General features: G+C 35.3%; 3 protein-coding genes across 8 annotated transcripts; 1 reads left to right on the top strand and 2 right to left on the bottom strand.

Moving 5' to 3' along the window:
- Nucleotides 1–870: 870 nt before the first annotated feature.
- LOC103406197 (common plant regulatory factor 1-like) lies at nt 871–6,080 on the bottom strand. 5 transcript variants are annotated; one of them, XM_070823951.1, is made up of 13 exons: nt 5,643–6,080; nt 4,277–4,427; nt 4,123–4,185; nt 3,927–4,022; nt 3,735–3,812; nt 3,256–3,291; nt 3,005–3,165; nt 2,745–2,793; nt 2,573–2,621; nt 1,999–2,243; nt 1,808–1,885; nt 1,589–1,714; nt 871–1,485 (listed from the first exon to the last, which is right to left on the bottom strand). In XM_070823951.1, exons 2-13 carry the CDS (start codon nt 4,337–4,339, stop codon nt 1,255–1,257), a joined length of 1,275 nt encoding a protein of 424 aa, XP_070680052.1. In that variant the 5' UTR covers nt 4,340–4,427; nt 5,643–6,080; the 3' UTR covers nt 871–1,254. The 5 variants fall into 5 exon arrangements, with proteins under 5 accessions (XP_070680052.1, XP_008343422.2, XP_070680053.1 ...); XM_008345200.4 differs by having other exon boundaries at nt 1,999–2,240; XM_070823952.1 differs by having other exon boundaries at nt 4,277–4,459; nt 5,643–5,779.
- Nucleotides 6,081–15,456: 9,376 nt separating this feature from the next.
- On the top strand, nt 15,457–17,707 carry LOC103406220 (GDSL esterase/lipase At4g01130-like). 2 transcript variants are annotated; one of them, XM_070821619.1, is made up of 4 exons: nt 15,457–15,728; nt 16,417–16,587; nt 16,715–16,870; nt 17,473–17,707. In XM_070821619.1, the coding sequence occupies exons 1-4, from the start codon at nt 15,536–15,538 to the stop codon at nt 17,502–17,504; spliced, it is 552 nt and encodes a 183-aa protein (XP_070677720.1). In that variant the 5' UTR covers nt 15,457–15,535; the 3' UTR covers nt 17,505–17,707. The 2 variants fall into 2 exon arrangements, with proteins under 2 accessions (XP_070677720.1, XP_070677718.1); XM_070821617.1 differs by having other exon boundaries at nt 17,361–17,707.
- Nucleotides 17,708–19,687: 1,980 nt separating this feature from the next.
- Nucleotides 19,688–20,593, bottom strand: LOC103418355 (uncharacterized). The gene has a single exon (XM_008356516.2). The coding sequence runs from the start codon at nt 20,591–20,593 to the stop codon at nt 19,688–19,690; it is 906 nt and encodes a 301-aa protein (XP_008354738.2).
- Between the last annotated feature and the right edge of the window lie 1,980 nt (nt 20,594–22,573).

Raw genomic sequence — 22,573 nt, 5'->3', positions numbered from 1 at the left:
CTTTTGGAAAGAAAAAAAGCAGGATGATAGTGTGTCTTTTCATTAAAAGAGCACTGTAGCTCCGTGTGCTTTGAAAAAACTGGCTTTTTTTCAAAGCAGCAAATAGCAGCTTCAGCTTTTCCTTTGATTTTCAGCTTATTCTCACAGCAGCTTCCAAAATAAGCCATTTTTTTTCAATTTACCAAACACAAAATGACCCTCAGCTTTTTTTCACAGTGGCTTTTTTTAAAATCACCTCAATCCCAAACGGGGCCTGAGTAAACCGTTCTTCAGGGACTATTGATATAATCAAACCGCTTTTAAACCTGAGCTTGAGAGAGATGCTGATAGGGGCCACGGATTCACGTGGAGGTGAACATCGACGGCGAACAAAAGCCGGCGGACAATACGTGTATCATTAGACATGTGCTTTATAAAGGATAGATTTCAGTGTGATTGTAACATTGTTATCTATTTGAGACGTATTTTATAAGAAAAAAATTATAATGTTATTTTATAAGAAAGAAATTATAAAGTAACCGCAACACCATTTTGTACTTATAAAGTTTTCATATTATTCAACCCCCAAAAAAAGTAATTTTCATGCCAACATCATAATCCACGAAAAAACTAGTTGAATCTCACCTTGGTTGCTAGAAATGAGCATGACGAACTTGTTGAGAGAGAAGTAATTCAACTCATTCACATCCAGATCATGAATGTTTGGAATCCATATTATGCAAAGAGACATTGCTTTTGCTAATTCGAATTGGAAGGTGATATAACCTTTCTTATTTTTCTTGCCCACAACTGGTTGTACAGGCGTTCGTACCTATCACGGGTAACTCACCCGTGATGGGAGAGATGGAGCCGAATATTTAGACAAATGAGTTACAAATAAAACCATACATCGACATTGCAGTGTCATCACATTACTGTTAATTAAGTTTACATCACACCCACACGCATACAATTAAGGAAGGCGGTTCTATACTAAATCTCTACACCCTTCAATGTACATCACCTTTCAGTGGCCATTCCAGCACATCTGAATTCTAGTCTTTCAACTCATAACATTAAATTCAAATACAAAGAAGCCATTACTTCTTCCATGAGATAACTAACCATACAGTAAAAATTAGAGCCTCAGCTTTCACCGCGATTCCGATCCGGCTCAGCTGTCGCTTTCTCCTGCTTCTTGTTAGCAGTAATTTTGGGCTTGTAATATGCCAAAACTACGTAACTAAATAAACTGTGCCAATTACCGGTCGATGATCAGCCAGCAACGACTGCATCGGCCCTTGGACTCGCATCCAGGAGTTGGTGCAGCTTCGTCCCATTGTTTTTCTCGTAAGTGTCACTGTCTTTCTCAGCATCCCTCGCAATAGAACCTGCGTTGTTAACTCTTGACAGTAGGTTCTCGGTACTGAAAGGTTGGACCCTCTTGTCATCAATGTTCATGATGATGTCTTCCATTCTTCCTACGCGTGCGTTTTTGAGTTTATCCTAGTATGTTGAGAAAAAAATGTATGTTAACACAAGAACAGCCGCATAAATTTTCGTCAGTTTCCGAGTAAAGAAATGATTCTGAAATAGCATGTGGATGTACCAGTAATGTAGTGTTTTCTAGCCTCAGTGTAGCAGAATTCTCGGTTAACCGGTTTATTTCAGATTTCAGTGCCACATTATCTGCAGATAAGGCCTCGACCTTTCGTGCAAGTTCTTCAGTCTCAGCCTAGATGGAATAAGCATTAGCATCACATCTTCATTAATAAGACACTCACTACAAAAAGAATATTGGAACATGGATCTTTCACAACTTTCATACCTGCTTCCTCAACCTGGATCTTCTAGCAGATTCCCGATTAGATTGCTTCCTCCTTTCCCGTTTTATCTCCCGGTCATTCTGTGAATCATATTCAAGCCACCATAAGCTACATTTGGTGGTGCATAATTTGGATTAAGTATGAGAAACAAAAGCATATCTAACAACTACAAAGCGATATAAGCAAACCATACATGTATCCAGGTTTCCGGAGGCAAAACTGCACAGGATTGCGGAACACTGGTAGGACTTGTCTTCGAGTTCAAGATAGGCGAGTTCTTGAGTTCCAACGCTGTGGTCATGCCAGGAGAAACAGCTGGTCCAACCAATTTTCCCGGGATACTAACAGCAGCAAGAGTTACACCCAACACTTTATCAGTAGCTGCACTTGCCTCCTCAGCTGGTCCAGGCTGCATGTCAGTCTTCCCTTCTCCAGCTGCTGGAACAAATATTGAGCACAAATACGTGTCAAAAAAAGGTTGTATCGAACTTAAGATTTTGTGTACTGTAAAAAACCAGTGAATCCATCACTGCATCAAAGCGGAGGATCCTGATTTTAAACCTCCAAAACTATAACCTATCAAAGTCTCAATTAAGTGGTGGAGAGATGTTCGCATGCGAGTGGATGTGTTTGGATGTAAAACAACAAATGGCTCACATCTTAAGACTTTAAGCTTTACGAAATAAGAGCGATTTACTAAAAAATACTGATTGCAGGCCTACTCTATTGTTCGTCAAGATGTAACAATGGATCAAGAACATTCATACCAGTGGCTGGTGTTCCCTCACGACTTCTTTTTCTTCTGGTTTGATTTGCCTGGACATATGGGGCAATTTAACTTTGCTATTAACCATCAATATACATAGAAGATTCAAATCAAGTGAGAAAAAAAGGAAGGTATAGCAGAAACATGCCACAAGCAAAGGAAGAAGTCCTTACCGCAGCAGTATTCCCATCACTTCCATTGCTAGAACCTTCAGTCCCAGAACTGTTAACATGGTAACAAATACACCAAATTAGTCCATAAATAATATATTTATACGAAGAACCGAGAGCCTAGTGGACAAATTTTCCAGATACAAGTGAGCAAAGGGGAAATTCCAGTCCACCAGAGAGTGGACCAGATTAGTGCACTAGGCGGAGTGTATCTAAAAGGTTGAAGAACGAAAGGAAGAACGAAGATAATCTGGTTTACAAACCTCTGGGAGAGACTACGCTCAGCTCCACCTACGGCATTCATAACATTACCACTGCCTATTGACATTGCAAGCCCATCAAATCCTTTCAACTTTTTCATTAACCCACAGTCTGTATTACCAGATGACTTTGTTGGTGTTTCCATATTCAAAGGAGTCACAGCCTGCATTATTGCACCACAATAGAGTTACATTCAAACATAAAGATTAAACCCCTTAACCATGGAGATAGTGTAGATGAAAACTTCACTTACAGCAGGTAAGGATGGACCCCCTTGACCATGGGATGCCTATATCAAGAAAAACAATTCATTAATAAGTAAGAAACTTCCAGTCTTGTAAATATTACAGTTACATCACACAGGATAAAAGGGGAGGGAGGGGGAAGACACTGGATTGCACAACTTCTTTAGAACGAAAAGGGTGGAAGGAGTCATGAATTATTGATTTGAGCACTATATCTACATAAAGAAATAGGAATACTTATTAATTTCCATTGGGGAAGCATGGGGAAATCAGTGGCAATTGGAATATCCAGCAAGTACTAGTACAAATACATGTACATAACAATAGTAATGAAGTGGGGCAAATACAATCAACTCTCCGCTTTCAAAAGGTGTAGCAATAACGTTGGGGAACTTTAAAAATCAATAAATCACTCCAAACTGAAAATCAAACAGAAACTCTGATGAAATGTAGATCTTCACTAAAAATGATGAGAATTTAAACTTACAAGAGGAACTGCCGGATGTGCATAAACACCTCCATGCGAGTATACTGCATAAGGCGCCCCATAGGGTGGCATCATATGCTGAAAGAATTAACAAGTCAGCAACTTCTCAAGCAGTATACCGAAGTTATTCCAGCATGCGTATGCAATTGTGAATTTAAATTGAATGAACCACCTTGAAGCAAAAGAAAGTACCTGTGGTGGGGGCCACATATAGGGATGAGGAGGGTGGCCAGAAGCCATAGCTGAGTTGTAATATGGAGGGAGAGCAACTCTCGGACCATAATAAGCCTGAAGGTATAAAACATTAGCACGAATCAGTTTTACATGAAATGGTACAATATAAATCCCAAAAAGTTGTTGGAGCAAAACTGCAAAACAAAGTTGTAACCTGCATGGCTGCCCAATCAGGATAGACATGCAGATTGGTCTGATTGTTAGGATTCGCCTGATCCTGTCAACGTAAAATGATTGGGAAATACTTAGATACAAGCTCCAACAGTAAACAATTAAGATTAACACGAAAACAATGTATCTCAGCTTACTGCCGGCAGAGGCGAATATGATTTTTCAGATTTAACAGACTTTGCATCATCATCGTTTCCCATGGATAAACACTATGGCTTATTCAAAGATAATGTGAAGAAGTATTGCGAACTTCCCTGATTAGAGCATCACTCCTTTGATCTGTCCAGACTGCACATTGCATAAATAGTTGCCATGAACAACTGTACCCGATAAAAAAATGCTAGGCTTATAAACAAAAGCACAAAAGATGGGGAACCAATATCAACACAACTTTAGTCAACTTTCTCTTGGGAATTCTTAACACAAGCCAAAACTGATATGCTCTTCGGAAAACATTAAAACGATGAATCGATTCAGCTCGATAAACAAACTCAATTAACGCTAAAGCAACAACAACAATACCACGTTGCTTCAGATTGCTTGGTCAACAGAGGCTAAGTATACAGGTTAGATTAATGCACATATGAAACTGTTCCTATCCTATCTGCCAAATCGAAAACACACCGATCGAAACCAGAGGAATCGGAATCTCCGGTAAACCCAAAAGATTGATTGAGGACAGTGCTGATTACATCACACTAGAACAACAATTGAGACTTAAAATATTTACCAAATTTTGTAGTAGCAATTAGCTGCTTGCTTATGTGAGTGTTCATCAACTAATTAAAAAATTAGCAAGAATACAAATACATCCATGCCTGTTTTCTCTTTTGATAAATTAATTACAATATTCTCACAAATCTCTTTCACCAAAGCAAAACGGGGATCAAGTTAATCAGAACATACAAAATTAGGAAATTTAAATTTAAATAAAATCTGGGGCAAAATGGTATTTCCACCAAATCACTTCATAGGAGGATAATTGCATCACCAAATCCATCACCAGCTATTAACCCTGTAATTAAATGACAGATACGCCCTTCACACGCAAAAACATTTTTCTTAGAAATCGTCTTATGATTTTGTATTTGTATCAGATGATTTGATTAGTTCTAATCTAACACGAATTATTATACTTTGGAATCCTAATTTCTTCTCTATTTTTGTACAGTTGGACAGAAAATAGTGAACCGAGAAAATTTCAAAATCAAAATCATAAAATTCCAGCATAAACAAACAGAATTCTTCCAGATCAATCAAAACTCATTCCACTCTAATCCTCTGTTTGGTTGCTAGGAAAATCTCAAGCTGCCGGAAAATAATTTAAAAGACTCATACTTTGAATTCCTTCATCTTCCTAAACATTGTCTCACCGTAATTCCGTTCAAGTAACAACGAGATTAAGCTCTTTCCCCTTACTTTATCCCTTTTCTCAGCAACCAAACAGAGGCTGAGCCACAATACAAACGAAAAACATCAACCGGAACTCAAAATTCAACGTACCTTAAACTCTCAATCCGAATCTTCACCTCCCGACCTCCGAAACCAAAGCTTAAAAGAACAAAAAAACTGCAGAATTTGCTTCAAAATTCGTCAAAGCTTCAACTGTCTTCAATGGCGGCCCGGGCTTCACATCCCCTGCATTTTATTTCTCTCTAAAAATTTCGAGATAAAGAACTTGTTTTATATTTGCAAAGGAATACAATTTAGAGAGACAGAGAGAGAGAGATATGTAGTTATGCAGGAGAAGAACAAGAGGGGGAGGAGGAGGAAGAAGAAGAGCGCCAAGGCAACGGCCACGTCACGAAACACGTGTCGTATGCGAAGGAGATCGTAGACGGTACACCGTATATACGACGTGGTGTGGAGGTTGTTGAGCTGGCCCGTAGATATTCGCGCAGGCCATCCTTTTTATTTGTACATTTTTTCTTTCCACCATTTATTGTGGTGTAATGCGTATGCTTACAACTTTATTTATAATTGTTAGATGAGTTTAAATTTTGAGATTTGTGTTTTTCCACTACACGAATTTTGAAATTCAAAATCATTTAACGATGATAAATAAAATAGTGAACATACATATTACATCATACTAAATGGAACTTTAACAAAAAGCATCCAGTAATGTTCACTTTAACGAAAAACCACATTTTTACACTAAAAATCAATTCTGGTACTATTCATTTTACCCTTTATTTTGTCCTTATCATTAAAACTCAAAGTTTTCAAGCCTTTTTCATTAGTTTTCTTCGTACTAAACGATGATGCATCAAAAATGCTTTCTTTTTATTTATTCCAGCGTCACCTTGTCCGTACACGTGTTTAGGGGCCATTGATCTACGCGTCCCGGGTTCCGGGTCCACCCGTCTTGTGGCTGACGTGGTCCTTCTCCACTTCATTAATTAATTACCCGAATTACAAATAAATCAATTAATAAGTAGGAAAACTAATTAAAAGAGTTTAAAAACTATAAGTTATTAATAATAAGGAAAAAATAAATGATGAAGTAAATAGTACCAATATTGACTTTTTAGTGTAAAAATATAATTTTTTTGTTAAAATAAGCAATATCGAAAGTTTTTTATTAGAGTTCTCTTAATAATTTGAGATTTCTTAGGTTTGGTTTTCTATCGATTGTGAATTTAATGTCAAATGATATATTTTCTTAATATAAAAGTTTAGGATTTATTAAAAATATATTAAATTCTGTGAAAAATGCTTTAATCTTCTCACTGCAAAATTGAAGGATGTAGTTTGAAATTAACTCAAACTTGTATATTACATGGTTTTAGCGGAGTCATCTCCGAGACTTCAAGGTTTGTGTGAAATTTGTAAAAAGGATCCTCTTTAATATAGTTTTAAGTTTTAAAAAAGTATGACAATGTATTGATACTAAAAAACATTCATTTAAATCAAAACAAAATCAGTTAGTACTACAGTCTAGTAGTATTCCTCTTCACTTGTAAGTGAGAGGTTCTTATTAAAGATGAATTTGAACCACATTATTGTTAGTCGATAGTGAGGCTTAGCCTACTCTCCCACCCTCTTTGCGTAGATAATATCGTTTGTTTAAAAAAAAATTAAAACAATTTAACACTCACTGATTGCATGTTTACAAATGTCCTCAATGATAAGTAAAAAGAGCTACAAACATAACCTTCACTAAATAATCAAAAGCAATTTTATCTTAAACAGCCAAACATGAAGAAAAAAAACATCAGACCTCTAACTTTAAAGTTCACTTGAATATATGACATTGTTATGTTATAAAATTAAGAAAATGTTGCTTTTCAGGATGTTATTATTGACATTCAAAATATCTCATTGTACTCCAAGTTTTTATATTTAGAAAAAAAAAAAACTTTTATAAGGAGTGCACATTGCAGTTTAAAGTGCTAACAAAAACAACTTTTTTAAATATAGAATATTATTACATGATGTTAGATGACAAAAATTTAGGGGCTCCTTCAAATTTAGGATCATGTGGGACTGCACATTTCGCTTTCCCTCAACGCCCCTTCTGGGTTTTAAAACCTTTAGACCATCTCCAAATGAGATGTCAAATCTTAAGTGAAATATCATGTAATCAAATTTGAATGTAAGAATAAACTACAACTGATATGTCAATCCTATGTGGATTGACATATGAATTTTCAAATGTCAAATTTGACATATAAAAAAAAGTGATGTCAAATAATTTTTTAATTATTTTATTGTGTAGACCTCATTAATGTACCAATTATAAATCTTAAAATTTTATTTGAATTAATTTCTTTTTAAAATTTGATCATACAAATATCATTTATAACAAAAAAAACATATGAGTTGGAGGAAGAGAAAATTTGCACATTGTCACATTAGCCACAAACTAATATTTGACATTTATCTTTTGATATCTCCATTGGATATGATCTTAAGATGGGGAGCCTCCATTTTTTTATTTTAAAAATGGGGATTCGTTGTGGGCTCCACGCCACTTCGAACTTCAACAATTCAAATCATCTATTTTTAAAGTTGCATATCATAGATCATTATTGCAAAATATTCTCCAAATCAGAAATATGTGAATCATCTATTTGAGTTCAAATAAATTGACGAACATTTTGTTATGAGAAATATTGAAATTTCATCGTGACAATTAAATTATAGTAATGGTCCATCAACTTTAACCAACTTAGAGCAATGATCTCTCAACTAAAAATCCATTACCATTGGTCATTCAATTCATCAAAATGTGCAGTTATGGTCATTTTCGCCAACTTTGTTAGAACTTCCGTCAAAATGAGTCATATGTCATGTACGTGAGGCTAAATCAATGGGCAAATATGGAAAATCAAATAAGAAAAATTGTATCAATAGTCTCTCAACTTTAATCCAACTAGAGAATGGTCTCTCAACTTTAACCTAATTTGAGCACTGGTCCCTTAATTTTAATCCAATTGTAGCAATGATTTTTTCAACATAACTCATTTTGATGGAGTTGACGAAAATGACCATAATTATACGTTTTGATGAGTTGACAGATCAATGGTAATGAATTTTTAGTCGATGGGTCATTGCTTCTATTTGATTAAAGTTGAGGGACCATTACTACATTTTACTCTTAAATAGGCAAATAGTTTCAGATTGAATTGAATTTTTGCAAGAATATTCAATAAATTGAAAATTACAAAATAAATGGTTCGGATCGTTGAAGTTCAATATAGAGAGTTTCGCACTAATAACTCCTATTTTAAAATTTAAAGGGCCTGTAGACAAATTTTTTTATTTTTAAAAAATGTTTGTTTAAAATGTCCTTTGGAATCCACGACAAGCCAGTTAGCCAGTAACGGACGGCGTAAATGGGGGGTCTTTCATCTTTGAGCCACGCGTGAACAAGATTGTGAGATAATTAGATTAAGATTATGTGTGTCAATAAAGTAAAGTCTAAAGATCTAATTTTTCCTTTTAAAAATTTGGTTTGGCAGATATTTAACCCGGGGCGCAACATGTTTTTCAAAAGCCATGACGTCAAGATCCGAGCTGTGTGCCACATACCATTTAGCTTTTGCACACATACCATTTGTTGCACTTGCACACATTAGCTTTTGATTATTTTCTTTTGGTCTAGAAAGCTTTTCATAATTTAATAATTTTTTTTGCACAATTCCCTATATGCGATTGCTTCTTATTGGATAACATTGATCCTCTATTATAATTTATATAAGAATAATACTGGACTAATTAAAGGATGAATAAAAATTCATATTAAAATTGTTCATTGCTAATTTATAGAATTTTGTGTTTATAATCAGAATCGTTTATATCACGCTATCAAGATCATCTATGCAAAAAATTAATTAAAAATAAGGTTGTTTAGTCATCGAACTGTACAAAAACAAATGAACGAAATTGATGACAACATTACAAATCATCTATGTATTTATTATAATAGATTGACTAAACGACTTTCGTTTTAATTCATTTTTTTTTGCAGATATGATATTTACAATGTGATTGATAATATGAACGGTTTTGATTATAAGCATAAAGCTAAGTGATTCAAATACTAAGTGTTTTGAGTATGAGTTACTATTCATCTTTGATTAGCCAAATAATATTCTTTATTTAAACACCAAAAATCCATGGTTTTATTGGTCATTCTATTCGTCTTATTAACGATTTTGAAGAAGATGTTCACGTATATTTTTCTTTGAAAAAACAGATCAGTTGATGTTTTCGTCACGATAGTCCATTATTCCAGAGTCAAGCAGACTTATTGTGGCGTTTTGACCTCTCCTTAACCACTTGGTGTGATTCACAATCACCAGAAATTGAAACTAAGACATATCATGTGAAATATAGACATGAAATTCGTCTTTAGCAACTAAATCACTTTGTGATAGTTAGTTGTTCACGTGTTTAACTTTCACCTACTTTGAGATGCAAAAGCTAATTGACGAAACACTATTGTAATCGATGATTTGGAATTGCTATTTGCTAGGCAGGAAACACTTGCTCATATGCTTTTTGTCAGATATACGTTTAAATTTTAGGAAAACTAATGAAAATGGTTTGAAAATTTTAAGTTTTAATGAAAATGACAAAATAAAGAGTAAACTGAATAATATCAAGATTGATTTTTTAGTGTAAAAATGTGATTTTTCGTTAAAGTAAACAGTACCATGAGTTTTTCGTTAGAATTCTCTTAAATTTTTTATTAAAATGTTGAAGTGTTTCTTGAACGAGGTTATTAAGTGTTTTATTGGACGTGGAAAGTTTATTTATGTATATATGTCAAACATACTCTGAAGCAGTTTTAGTTATCAAAAATTATTTTAATCTCTTTTACAAGCAATTTTAATAGACTTTAAAGTGTGTTACGTATTTAATTTTAGGGTAAATTATATGTTTAGTACCTTGGTTTGCTCATTTGGACATGCATGTACCTGTACTTCAAAATTTGATTAATCAAGTGTAAATATTAGTTTACTCGTTAATGAGGCTGTAATTCATGACGTGGCACAATATATGCGTTGTAACAAACAAGTTAGGGCAAGAACTTTGAAGTGAAAGTGTGAAAATACCTTTCAAATAAAGGCAACCTTAAACCCAACATAATGACCAATTAGCTGCTCCTAGTTGTATTTTCTCTATCGAATGTTGGAAGAATCTCAAGTTCAAATTCGATCTTTCCCCTAATCAAAATAAAAAATTTACGATGATCAATGGTTAAATGAGTTTCTATTAAGTTGAAATGTTGTAGATATTAATCACGCTTGAATATTATTTCTAGTTACTCATACGTTGGATAAAAACCTTAGTACAACAAGCTAACTATAGTATTTTTCGCAACGGGTAAAAACAATATTAGCTCAAGTGCCACTAAAATACAAACTTATCAGATTTTTGTGATAGATGCGTAAATGATAAGACAAGGCACCCAAGGATGTCCCAGGGTCTAGATGGCAAAACAAAAAGGAAGCGAAGGGCAATTCAGGTAATCCGAGGTGGAAGCAATAACCTCTCATCATTCACTGAGTCGGACGCGGAGGGAGGTAGATTGTCTGCCCTTTAGATGTTCTTTTTATCTACTCTTATTTTGTGCGATGACGGTTTAGTTATGTCAATATTTTATATTAATTTTTTTATAAAGATAATAAGATAAAAAATAATAAGAATATAAAATGTTAACATGACTTAATCATGACCGTACAAATAAAAAGGAATGAGATGGGAATGACATCCAAACAGAAAGGTACACAATCTGCCTCCGACGCAGAGTCCACTCCTTGTCTGACGCATCCTGCCATTTTGACGCGAATCTTACCCAGTTGCCACCGCACTCCGCCCGCCTTCCACCACATCTCCATCTTCAACACTTTACGCACACACCTCACCCCCTACCTCAACATCACGCCACGTGTACGCCCCCGCCTCAGTCGCCATCCCAGATACATTAGAAAACGAAACTCATATCTTCGCTTAAATCTCGCGTGGGCCCCACTCTGACTCAACCACAATAGACGGTCTACATTGATCTAATCGGACGCACAGGCGCCAGCCAGCGCACCGAAGGAGATAGAACGGAACCGTCAAACTGCCAACGAGGCCTTTCCCGCCTTTGCCCAAAAATAGAATAAACAAATGGTTATGCATCGATCTCAACTTGTAGTTCTGGCTGGGCCCTACCAGCTACCGCACATGTCGGTGTTTGTGGTCCCGCCGGATGACGTGTTCCACTTATATTGACTCGGTTGAATGTGGGGTCCAGGCGAGCATCGATTGCGTAGTCAGCTCTATATCATAGTCGTCGATACTTCCTAGAGATCTTGACATGGCCCACGTGTCACCACTTACATCCACGCGGGTGCTACATCCCTACCTACACATTTTTAAGATGAGGATGGTTTTCGGATTTTTTTTGTGGATCTTAGAAATCTTTGTATTCTAGTTATTTATTCATATCGTATAATTAATTTTCGTTATTTATATTTAATTATAAATAAAAAATTTAAAATAATTTTTAACCGCATGATATACGATAAACAGTTAAGATGTGAAGATTCCTAAAATCCTCACAATTTAGATTTGGATGGAATTGGGCCACAAAAGGAAAAAAATGACAAGAAATCAAGGCTTGCCTAATTATCAATTAATTTTAGGGTTCCACAGGACGAAAGGTTTGTAGAATATGAGTACCTAAGCTATAAATGAAAATTTGCTTAGTTGAATTCTAGTGTGTTTTTTTTTGTTTTGGCATTTTCGAATAGATTATATTATTTACATTAAGGGTGGTCGAGTATGTTAGCTTAACAATGTGGTTCAAATTCGTCTTTAACAATTTTCAAATTTTTTTTTTTACTTATAAATGAAAATAAATAATATTAAACTATAATATTAAGTAACAGATTGATACTAATTATTAAGTTAACTCTAGAAAAAGAAATAAGACGGGTTAAAAGTAAGAAAATGTTCGTTTAAGGGGAAAAACTCAAATTTTTAGTTGTTTGTCTATTCCATATGATACCACTTTTACATTCTTCATTATGTAGTTGTTGTCACACCTAGAGTTTTTCGTTTCGCAGTCTAACCATCGATTATGTCGACTAACCTCCTTCTATTAATTTATTGAACCTTGAATGCTATAGGGAAAAATAATGCTGATGTTCTCTCAGGGAAGGACTTATTACTACTCCTAATCACTTTTAATGAATCTTTGTTGTTTGAATATCTATTAGTAATTAGTCCGCGAATGACTATTAGTAATTAAGGGACAACAACCTAAAAGGCGAACATGATTAGTCCACGAATGACTATTAGTAATTAGTATTAGAGCACTAGTGCTTATGGAGATTATCTGCAAAAAAATATTCAATTTAGAGATTGTTTAATCATCTATACATGATCAATGGTTTTGGTCACGAGTAATATCTTCGTTGTTTATTTACGTTATCCTCAAATTGAATAATATTTTTGGCATATAAGATCTTTAAATAACGATAAAAAGAATAAACGGTTCTAATTATGATTTTCGGATACTTTTTATCTACACCTTAGTTGCTTCACAAATTTTCCTTCAATCTAACCACAAAAGAAAAACGGAAAAATAAATTTTTTATCAAACGAGCTTTAAATATTTGTGAGTTAAGTGCCAACAGGTTTTGTTTATTTCGACTGCAAAATGAAATCTCTCCCGAAAGGCTACTTAAGTTGTAATACCAAGTGGGTGAGAAATGTTTTAGTATGTTGAGAATACGACTTCATGCTTAAAGTGTTATAATCTAAGAATCAGGATTCTCCCCTGAGCATTTTCTTAGGGATCCTGCAATCTTGTCCGTTCATTTTATACTGTGCGGTCAGTTTTCGTTAGGTATTATTCATATTTGAATTTTAAAATTTAAATTTTAAATGATTTCTGACCATACGATACACGATAAACAGACATAATTGCGGGATCCGTAGGATCCCTAGGGAATGCTGAGGAGAGAATCCTGGTTCATAATCTAAGTACAAGTATTCAACACTTTTTATTATAATATATGTTGCCTTGGATCGTATTTTCGGTACACTGAAATTACCCCTAGATGGTGTGACGAAAGAGTCGGAATGGAAACGTCATGCAAAGGGTTGGCCGTTGATCAGTTGGCTGGATGAACGGCGATGCGATTATTGCGGTGGACTAGGAAAAGGACACGTGATTGGAGGGGTCTGATGTGGTATCCTTTTTATTAAAATGTTAAGAGTGCATTTTGTTTACTATTATTTAATATGTTGTATGCTCATTACCTTATTTATTATCGTTAGATGATTTTAAATTTTGATATTTGTGCTTATTCAGTACACAAATCTTGAAATTCAAACTTATCTAACTGTAATAAATAAGATGATAAGTATACAACATACTAAATAATCATGAGCAAAAATGCTCCCAAATTTTAATGGCGTGGTGAATCAGTGCAGGCAATAAAAAGCATCCTTACCGACAAGGTGACGTGTTCTTAAGACACATGGCTAGCAAAGGCACGTTGGTGGGCCCCAACTGACGTGGACCATAAGATAAGGGTTTCAGATCCGATCTAATTTCTTTATTTTATTTCTAATGTTTTATTCTTTCGCTGAGGTCAAGGGCCCAATCACAATAACGAAACAATGCAAGGCCAGCAGGGTGAAAATTACGAAAGCCAAAATCACCCAATTTGGCCCAATAATTCCTTTTACACCATGGGTGTGAAGTGATCTTGAGTCTCCATATTGTACATATTTATTCGCATTTCGCTATATTTAAAATAGGAAATTGTTATTAGTATTTAAAAAATTTCATTCTACACTCCTTATCAGTGTATTTTTTTATGGAAAGTTTGGAATAACAAATGAGATTTTTGGAGTGCTAATAACCGTTCCTTAAATTATTATCTAAACTACTTATTAATTATTATCTAAACTACTTATTAATTGTTCTTCTCTTCCGTTTTGGTGAGAGTTTTTCTCATCGCAGTGTGAGTGACCTCCATTCCGGTAATTTCTCTACAGTCGCCGGCCTTAATTGCGGCTAGCGTCGTTAGTAGTTCCCTCATTTTGTTTTGTTTCCTTCTACTTTGCGCTTCAAAATCTGGTTTAGGCTTTGTTTTGCTTCAAGGTTTCTATTTGTATTGTGCTTATCTTGTAATTGAGCCTCTGCTCGTAATAGAATTTACCTTTGGCACTAAAACAAAAAAAAAATGAAAATGACTTGTAAACTTTGAGCACGTACAAGGTTTAGAGTAAAAATGTCATTTTCGTTAAAAATAAACAGCACTAAAAGTGTTTACTTAAAACTCAAAAAAAAAAAAAAAAAAAAACTACCTATTTACAAAACTTAAGCACGTACAAGGTTTTATAAAGTTTAGGCACATACAACGTTTTATAAAACTTAAGCACATACAACGTGTTATAAAGCTTCAGCACATACAACGTTTTATAATGCTTATTTCCTCGTTTCATATTTTACACGTTTGCATCAAAATAATCAAGATTAAACATTTTAACGAATTACTTTAAACACTTGAATGAGATTGGCGGGTTACCATTCCTTGTCTCTAAAAAGTGATTAGACTTCAAAGCTAAACAAAAATAAATGACATGAAGACAACAGTCATCAAAGGAATTCTCAATCAAATAAGTCAGTATTTGAGATTTGGAAACATACGTAGAAGAATTATGCAACAAATTATATGACCGAATGGACATAATATGTTTTATTTTAACGGAAAAATGAGATTCGAGCTTGGAAAATAATTGTCAATCAACATATATGTCAATTGTGGGCAACAACCTAACTATGTGCGAGTGGGACAATTCACGGCATGACCGAAACAAGGTGATGGTGAAGTTTCATGCGTGTGAACTTTCTGTAATTATGTGCCTCGCCTTTGCTAATGGTGGCAACTTTGAGTTGTTTAGGTCATTCTAAATGTGAATTTGAGGCGATTTTCAATTTCGGGGACTCGAACTTGGATGTAGATGGGTCTTGGGCAACGTTTCCGGCGCAATCTGGACTTTATGTCATGACCTATTTCAAGAGACCTGTTGGTCGGGCTACGGATGGGAGGCTCATTGTTGATTTTCTAGGTAACTTACTCAATCTTCTGTTTGGTTCCATTTTTCTTGTGTTTTCCCACTACTTTTCCAGCCAAACAGAGACTTTGGTTATTAGGAATAGGAGGTCAGATTTCATGCATGTTTATTGCTTGTATTTGTTCAGCAATTTTGTCATTTGGCTTGATATTTTCCTAATCCTGTAACATACGGGAGGCCCTCCATTTGACAGGTCAATTACACCTCCAAAACTGGACAAAGTTTGGACTAATCACAAGTCATTTTCTTGCTCAATTTTCCTTTGTATCACTAATTATATCAAAGAATGATGTTGATGTTAAGGCATGTAATGGAAAATATCTAAAATCATCATAGGTGAAGTTAGACCTATCTTTTTTATACAACCGATAATCAAAACTACTCTAATTTATGCAAAGAAGATTTGAATTGGAAGCATACATGTGGACACACTACTCTGACCAACTGACCTAACTCATGTATACATGTCTCCACGCTAAGCTAAACCTTAGATTGTACATTGTGCAGAACTTTTAGAGCAGTATTTATTAGATATGTCGAGCCACAATGTGTTTGTTGCTAAGAAAATGACGCCACGTGATATCGATGATAATCCGAAGATGTGTATTAGTGTCGAACACAAAATTACTAAACGGCAGATATGAGATCTGATTTTATGCTTTTTGGCATTGAACTTTGGCAGCCGAAGCTCTAGGGTTGCCATGTATAAGCCCATATTTGAAATCAATTGGACCTGACTACAAGCATGGGGCAAACTATGCAACATTGGCATACACTGTGCTTTTGCCAAACGCTTCCTCACTTGTTACTGGAATCCAAGTTGAAGAGTTTCACCACTCCTCGGATCAACAAGGTGAGCATATACACATGAGTACAATGTCTTGACCAATTTGTCTTAATTTACGTTCGTATGCCGGTTTTTGTTGGTTCTGATTATTCGTTTGTTGTTGGTTCTGATTACTTCGATTGTTGTTGCTTAGAACTGACAAGACTTCCTTCCCGGGATGTTATTGGGAAATCACTACACCTTATACATTGGCCAAAACTATTTCACCTCCAATTTGGGAGCCATTGGTGTGGGTGGAGTGAAGCAATATCTTCCTCAAGTGGTCTTACAAATTGCTTGTACCATCAAGGTGAGCCAGTACTTGATTCTATAATTTATGTTGGGTAAATGAGCTTTGGGCTTGATCATCAACGGGAGAAAAGCTTTCCTTTACTGGTTGCATAAAACGAGTATCTCACATTCATGGTCACGTGCTACTCGCATGTTATAAAAAAGTGAGGCATGTTGTTTCATGCAATGGGTGCATAGTTTTTTCTCCTTAGAGGAGAGGCAAAGCGTTCCTCAATCATTATTGCATGCGACATTTGAGAAGCAAAAATAATGTTTACGGTTATATGAAAATGTTCTCTTGCTGAACTGTTTGGCAGTATAAAGACTTTTCTTTTTACTAGATTGTTAATTAGAATTTTTGTCAAAATTTGTGATCTAGGTCACAATGTTGCAACACAAATATTTGTTGGAGAATAAAACATACAGTTACCGTTATAATATTAAAGAACTATGACATTTGCACATTGCTTATATTTGTTTTCAAAATCTATGGGAACTATATGGATTAGGAGGGCGTGCATTTCTGGTGCTAAATCTGGCACCAGTGGGTTGTTATCCATCATCTCTGGCGGGGCTTCCTCCTTCTGAACTTGATGCATTTGGATGCTCAATTGCTTACAGGAATGCAGTTGTGGACCACAATAACATGTTGAAGGCGGCACTTAGCCAAACTAGAGGCTTCCTTCCAAATGCTTCCCACATATATGCAGACACTTCTCTGTTTTGCTAGAGCTCTTTAGACATCCCACATCTCATGGTATAGCTCCCAATCAAGGTTTTCTATTCAACTAGGCTTTATATCTTAAGAGAAATGTTTCTTTTTTTGTTTTGACAAACTTATATTGACAGATAAATACTTATGTTGTCAGACTATGAATCTGGATCACAAACTCAAAACGAATCAAACTAATATATAGTGCACAATCAATCTGACAACTTATTGTCACGCAGTCCAACAAGAGGACATTTCCTAATAAAGTTACAACGAAACACAAACTTACTAATCATTACCATAGAATAGATCGATGGTCTTAACACAAAGGTGATCAATGGGAGCCCTGTGTCTGCAACAGCTTGTAGTGACCCTTACAACCATGTGAGCTGGGATGGAGTCCATGCCACAGAAGCTGCAAACAAGCTAACATCATGGTGTAAGAATGACTTATATGTGTGTCATTTAAACCACAGTGCAGATATACAAGTGAAAGGGTTGTATTATGTAAGGACTCAATTATATGAATTACACCGGATTAATTCTATATTAGAGGGAAAACTAAAGGTAGTTATCAATTCAAATAAAAGGCAGTTGTAACCTACACAAACTGACAGCAACTGCATCTCTGATAGGGAGATACAGTTGCAGTATATAAAGTCGATTTTGGTCTCTCTTCTCGGGTACTGCTTGTTCTCATATCGAATACCAGTCCTATTGAGAGTATTGAGATACTATTTCTGAATCCAAGAGAAGAGAAGACAAGATCATGGCTTCACTGTCTTCCACTCCAAGTAAATATATTTCTTATACTGTCACAAACTCTAATCATGCACATACTGCATTTAATATGGTCATGCATAGTTTTGATTATCGTTTTAAGCACTGTCATATTGGTTTAGTTGTAATCGATCCTTATACATATACTTGTCTACACATGGGCTATCCTCAATGGCTCCCTTTTTTCGCTTTCAGCAGTTCTGGGACCTCCACCCTATAGCTTGAGCAAATCCTTTTTCTTTCAAAGATTTGACTGGATTATGAAAGCTCTGGTTTATCTACCTACAAAATCTCATTCTACAAGAACGTAAAACTTTATTTTCCAAAGTGTTTGTTTTACATTTTGGGTTTTAAGGCGACTTCAGAACCTGAGAGTTAAAACCTTAAACTAATCGCGAAATCAAGAAAGTTAAAGCTTTCAATTGAAATCAAGGCCAAACTACAAGACCAAAATTATCGTTTTTCCTATAATTTTTTTGAAAAGCAATTTTAAGCTACTCTAATTAACGAGAAGGGAAATGTGAACTTGGTTGTCAGATGATAGATGTAATGTCATGACCTACTAGCCTAACCCACTTCGTTTCTTCTATCTAAACAATGAACATGTGCCTATTCTCTGATGCACGTAATAAATTATAAGGTGCCGGGTTTTGTTGGTTGAATTGATGTCTTATTCTTGAAACGCTATGTGGAATCTTCGTTTTTCTATTTCAGGATTCACTAATCATGATGGAGATAGGCTATAAAACTATATGCTAAACCCAGGTCACTTTCTCTTTAAATAACAAAAATTATTCGATGCTGATGGATCGGTTGTTGGCTAATGTAGATTATGTTAGAGTAATCATATTCTTACGCATTAATGTATAACTTTTACAATTTCAAATGCTGCAAACTGCCAATCATTTTATTCTAAAGGAACCTTTTAAATTTGTCTTCTACGTTTTATCTGTTGAATGTTACAGGCACAAAAGCCAAGCTGCCGTCCCTTCTGAAAACACTCCAAGTAAACATGCATGCATTTTTTTTTTTACTACTGAACTTAAAAAGTACTTACCAAATTGTTTAGAACTTGAAAACTATTTGTCAGCAAAGTAAAACCACGACGCCTCTCGCATGTAGTCTGAGAGATAAGAGATTGAAGAGGATATACAACCGGTTACAAGACAAATTAAATTATCTTCTGAGGTAGAGATGCGGTAACAACATTGGCACGACATTACAAACTTGAGAATACTTTTCTGTCATCATTCTAAAGTTCATAAATAAATTTACTTCACCATTACAAGTTTGTATGGAAAGAGAAGGCGTACACAAAGGAAAGAACCAGAAATAAAATTTGAGTCAAGGAACATCTTCATGTTCAAGGTAGGGTTGAGTTCTAGTCATGGATGCAGAAGGCATTTTACTTCTCCCAACCCAAAATGTATCGAACGCCACATCCTTTTCAGATTGCTTCTCCATAGATTTAAGTTTCCTCCTCGTCTGCAACTTGAATATAACTATCATTATCAACCCCAAAAATGCTAACCCAAACACAATTCCAATCACAAACAGTTTACGGTGCCTCTTTTTCTTCCACCCTGGCCACGGTTCTGGTGCTGGTGCTGACGGGGATGGAACAACAACACTGAAATGCCCTAGACCGCGCGTAATGCACTCTTTTTCACTAATCATGTTAGTGATCTCAAAGCTCCCCCCGTCACCAAATTGGACACATTTTCGTGTCACATTCTCCCCTTCCGCAGCATCAATGTGAGGAAACCGGATTGTGATGGGGTCACCCTCGGTAGTGAAAGTGAGCTTCTGGTTGCCAATTGCTGTTGCATTTGGAGAATCATAAGCCATGAATCCAACAACAGGAGCAACCAATGTATAATTTGACACTTTGTAGTAAAGTGAAGACCAATTGCCTAAATTTTCAAACACTATAGCTAACCTTCTGCCAGAAGGTATTGGTATAACCCTTGGTGGGATATAAAATGAACTGAAATTTGCACCTCTACTCCAAAACTTTGCAGTAAGGATCCTAACAAATGAAGCTTCCATGCCGGAAAAATTAGCCGGGAGAGAAATGTTGTTCAGCGTGCCGGTGTGAGGGTTACTTAGATTTGCATTTGCGTAATCACGGAGGAAATTAGTCAAGGATAAAGGATCATAGCCATTCGAGGCTTGCGCGCATGACCGCAATGGAAATGACAAAGAAAGTAAGATCATCAGCCAGATTATGCACCAGTTGAAGAACTCCATCAATCAATGCAACCCTGAGAGTCTCGTGATTTTATTGTTAAATTCTTCTTGAATTGCAATCACATATATCCATCTGTGCTCCACATCCATTAAGGCACCTATTATACAAACCTCCCACAATTCATAACAAATAAAGAATCTGAAAAAAAATCCCACAAACTCAAAGGCAATAAACAATTTGCATGGTGCAATGAAAGAGGTGGCGGCAGAATATGCCTAAGAAATGAAGAGACATGTTAATATTGTTGGCTTAGGTTTTGAGAAGGTAAACCAAAATCACATCACCAAAGGAATATTCTGCAAAATGAAAGCCTGCTGCATGAGTCTAAATTCTTCAGAATCGTCCTCGCTTCGTCTTGATGTTCTTGGAGTTTTTCCTAGGAAATAGAGGGCAGGCATTTAGGATGTATTGGAGAGGTTGAGGGAGGAGAAATGGGGGAGTGGAACATATGGAATTTGGAAGAGTTCTGGTTGTTGTTTGCGTAATGTATTCAATGAATATGGAAAGCCATGCTAGTTGGGGCACCAAATAAGAAGGGGTCCAATTTATGAGTTGTTTAAGGTGTTATTTTACTATTACAATTGTTAATTGTTAATTTTTGTTTTTGTTTTTTTTTTTGGAATTCCTAGTTGGTTGAATTAGTTGATGAAGGAAGGGGAGGGAGTGGCTTGGTTGCTTGTGCTAGCAAATGCTTTGGAGGGTTATAGTTCCACAAGAGAATACAGAAGCTCTGGACCCTCTAAAGTGTACAATTGAGCATTATTTTAGGCAACTGATTTGGAACTCTCTTGGCTCAATGAAACTCAAAAATTCTTTAGGGGAAAAAAGAAAAAGAATAAAAAAAAAAAGGAAGGGCGAGCAAAAAACCTATCACGTGGAGGAGTGAGACAAAGACACAAGAAATATTCGATAAGTTCCTGTGATAGGTAAATCCTTCTCCAGGGCCCCATAGATGAGTCATAGGGTATACAGTCCCTTGATTTCATATTTCTTAGTGCCTACAGCTGCATACAGCTTTCTTTTCTCTTTTTCTCCACAAGATTTTTTATAATTTTATGTAGGAAGATTAATATAGTTTTATACACATATACAAGGACATCTGTCCTTGATTTGAGAAGGGTGTTTGTTGATGATATGTTGTACGTAATTGAGTTGGCCTTTGTAGTGGTTTGGTTCAAATGTCTTATCCTATTCTTAAAATTGACGAATAGGTAAAGATTCCAATATCCAACCATAATTACGAAAGTCACTTAGTGCTACAATACGGTTACATTTTTTTTTTGTAAGTAAGAGATTTTATATTTGAATATTATGAATGACGAATTTGATACCAAATTATGTTGCTATTGTGTGGCTTAGCCAAACTGCCCCCTTCCTTTGACAAAAAAAAAAAAAAAATCTCCTGTTTATTTGTGTAAATATATCGTTGTATTGTATCGAACCATAACCATAAATTAATATATAAATAGGGCAACAATTAGATTTATTCTGTCGAAAATGAACTAAATTGCAATTTGTTATAGAATAAAGTTTTTTTTTTCTTTCTCTCTCTCTTGTTTCCAATATTATTGCCAAAAGAATTGGCTTTGTCAACTGCTAATAACAAGAGAATTTTCCAACTACCGAATATTCAATTGGTACTTGAAAATTGATATATTTTCAAGTGCCAAAACAGTATGCTTGTCAAAGCTCAAAACAAAATAACCTCGTTTCAAGTGCCTCTCAAAACAAAATAATCCACGTTTGAGTCCTTTTTCTTGTTATAATATAGAGTTTTTTTAGAACGCGATATGATACATCATGTGTCACTACTAATAATTTAAAAAATAAAATTTCTTTTTACTTGTATAATAACACGTGGTATATCACTATTCTAGACACAATAAAAAAATTTCTTATTACAATATAAGTGAAAGAAAAGATATATTTTTTATGTGCATCCAATGGTTTTAGGGTAAATGACAAAAAATTACCTCAAC

Source organism: Malus domestica, chromosome 01 (assembly GCF_042453785.1).
Source record: "Malus domestica chromosome 01, GDT2T_hap1".
In the NCBI taxonomy this organism is placed as follows: domain Eukaryota; kingdom Viridiplantae; phylum Streptophyta; class Magnoliopsida; order Rosales; family Rosaceae; genus Malus; species Malus domestica.
The sequence above is the reverse complement of the archived record's forward strand: the minus strand, read 5'-3'. Positions and strand labels throughout refer to the sequence as shown.

Excerpts from the sequence above, each read along its gene's own strand:
- LOC103406197 (XM_070823951.1), bottom strand. The coding sequence starts at position 4,339 with ATGGGAAACGATGATGATGCAAAGTCTGTTAAATCTGAAAAATCATAT. Across the intron at positions 3,166-3,255 it reads GGGGTCCATCCTTACCTGCT|GCTGTGACTCCTTTGAATAT; the intron begins GTAAGTGAAGTT and ends GCAATAATGCAG. Across the intron at positions 1,886-1,998 it reads CTCCGGAAACCTGGATACAT|AATGACCGGGAGATAAAACG; the intron begins GTATGGTTTGCT and ends TATGATTCACAG.
- LOC103406220 (XM_070821617.1), top strand. The coding sequence starts at position 15,536 with ATGGTGGCAACTTTGAGTTGTTTAGGTCATTCTAAATGTGAATTTGAG. Across the intron at positions 15,729-16,416 it reads GCTCATTGTTGATTTTCTAG|CCGAAGCTCTAGGGTTGCCA; the intron begins GTAACTTACTCA and ends GAACTTTGGCAG. Across the intron at positions 16,871-17,360 it reads AAATTGCTTGTACCATCAAG|GAGGGCGTGCATTTCTGGTG; the intron begins GTGAGCCAGTAC and ends TATATGGATTAG.
- LOC103418355 (XM_008356516.2), bottom strand. The coding sequence starts at position 20,593 with ATGGAGTTCTTCAACTGGTGCATAATCTGGCTGATGATCTTACTTTCT.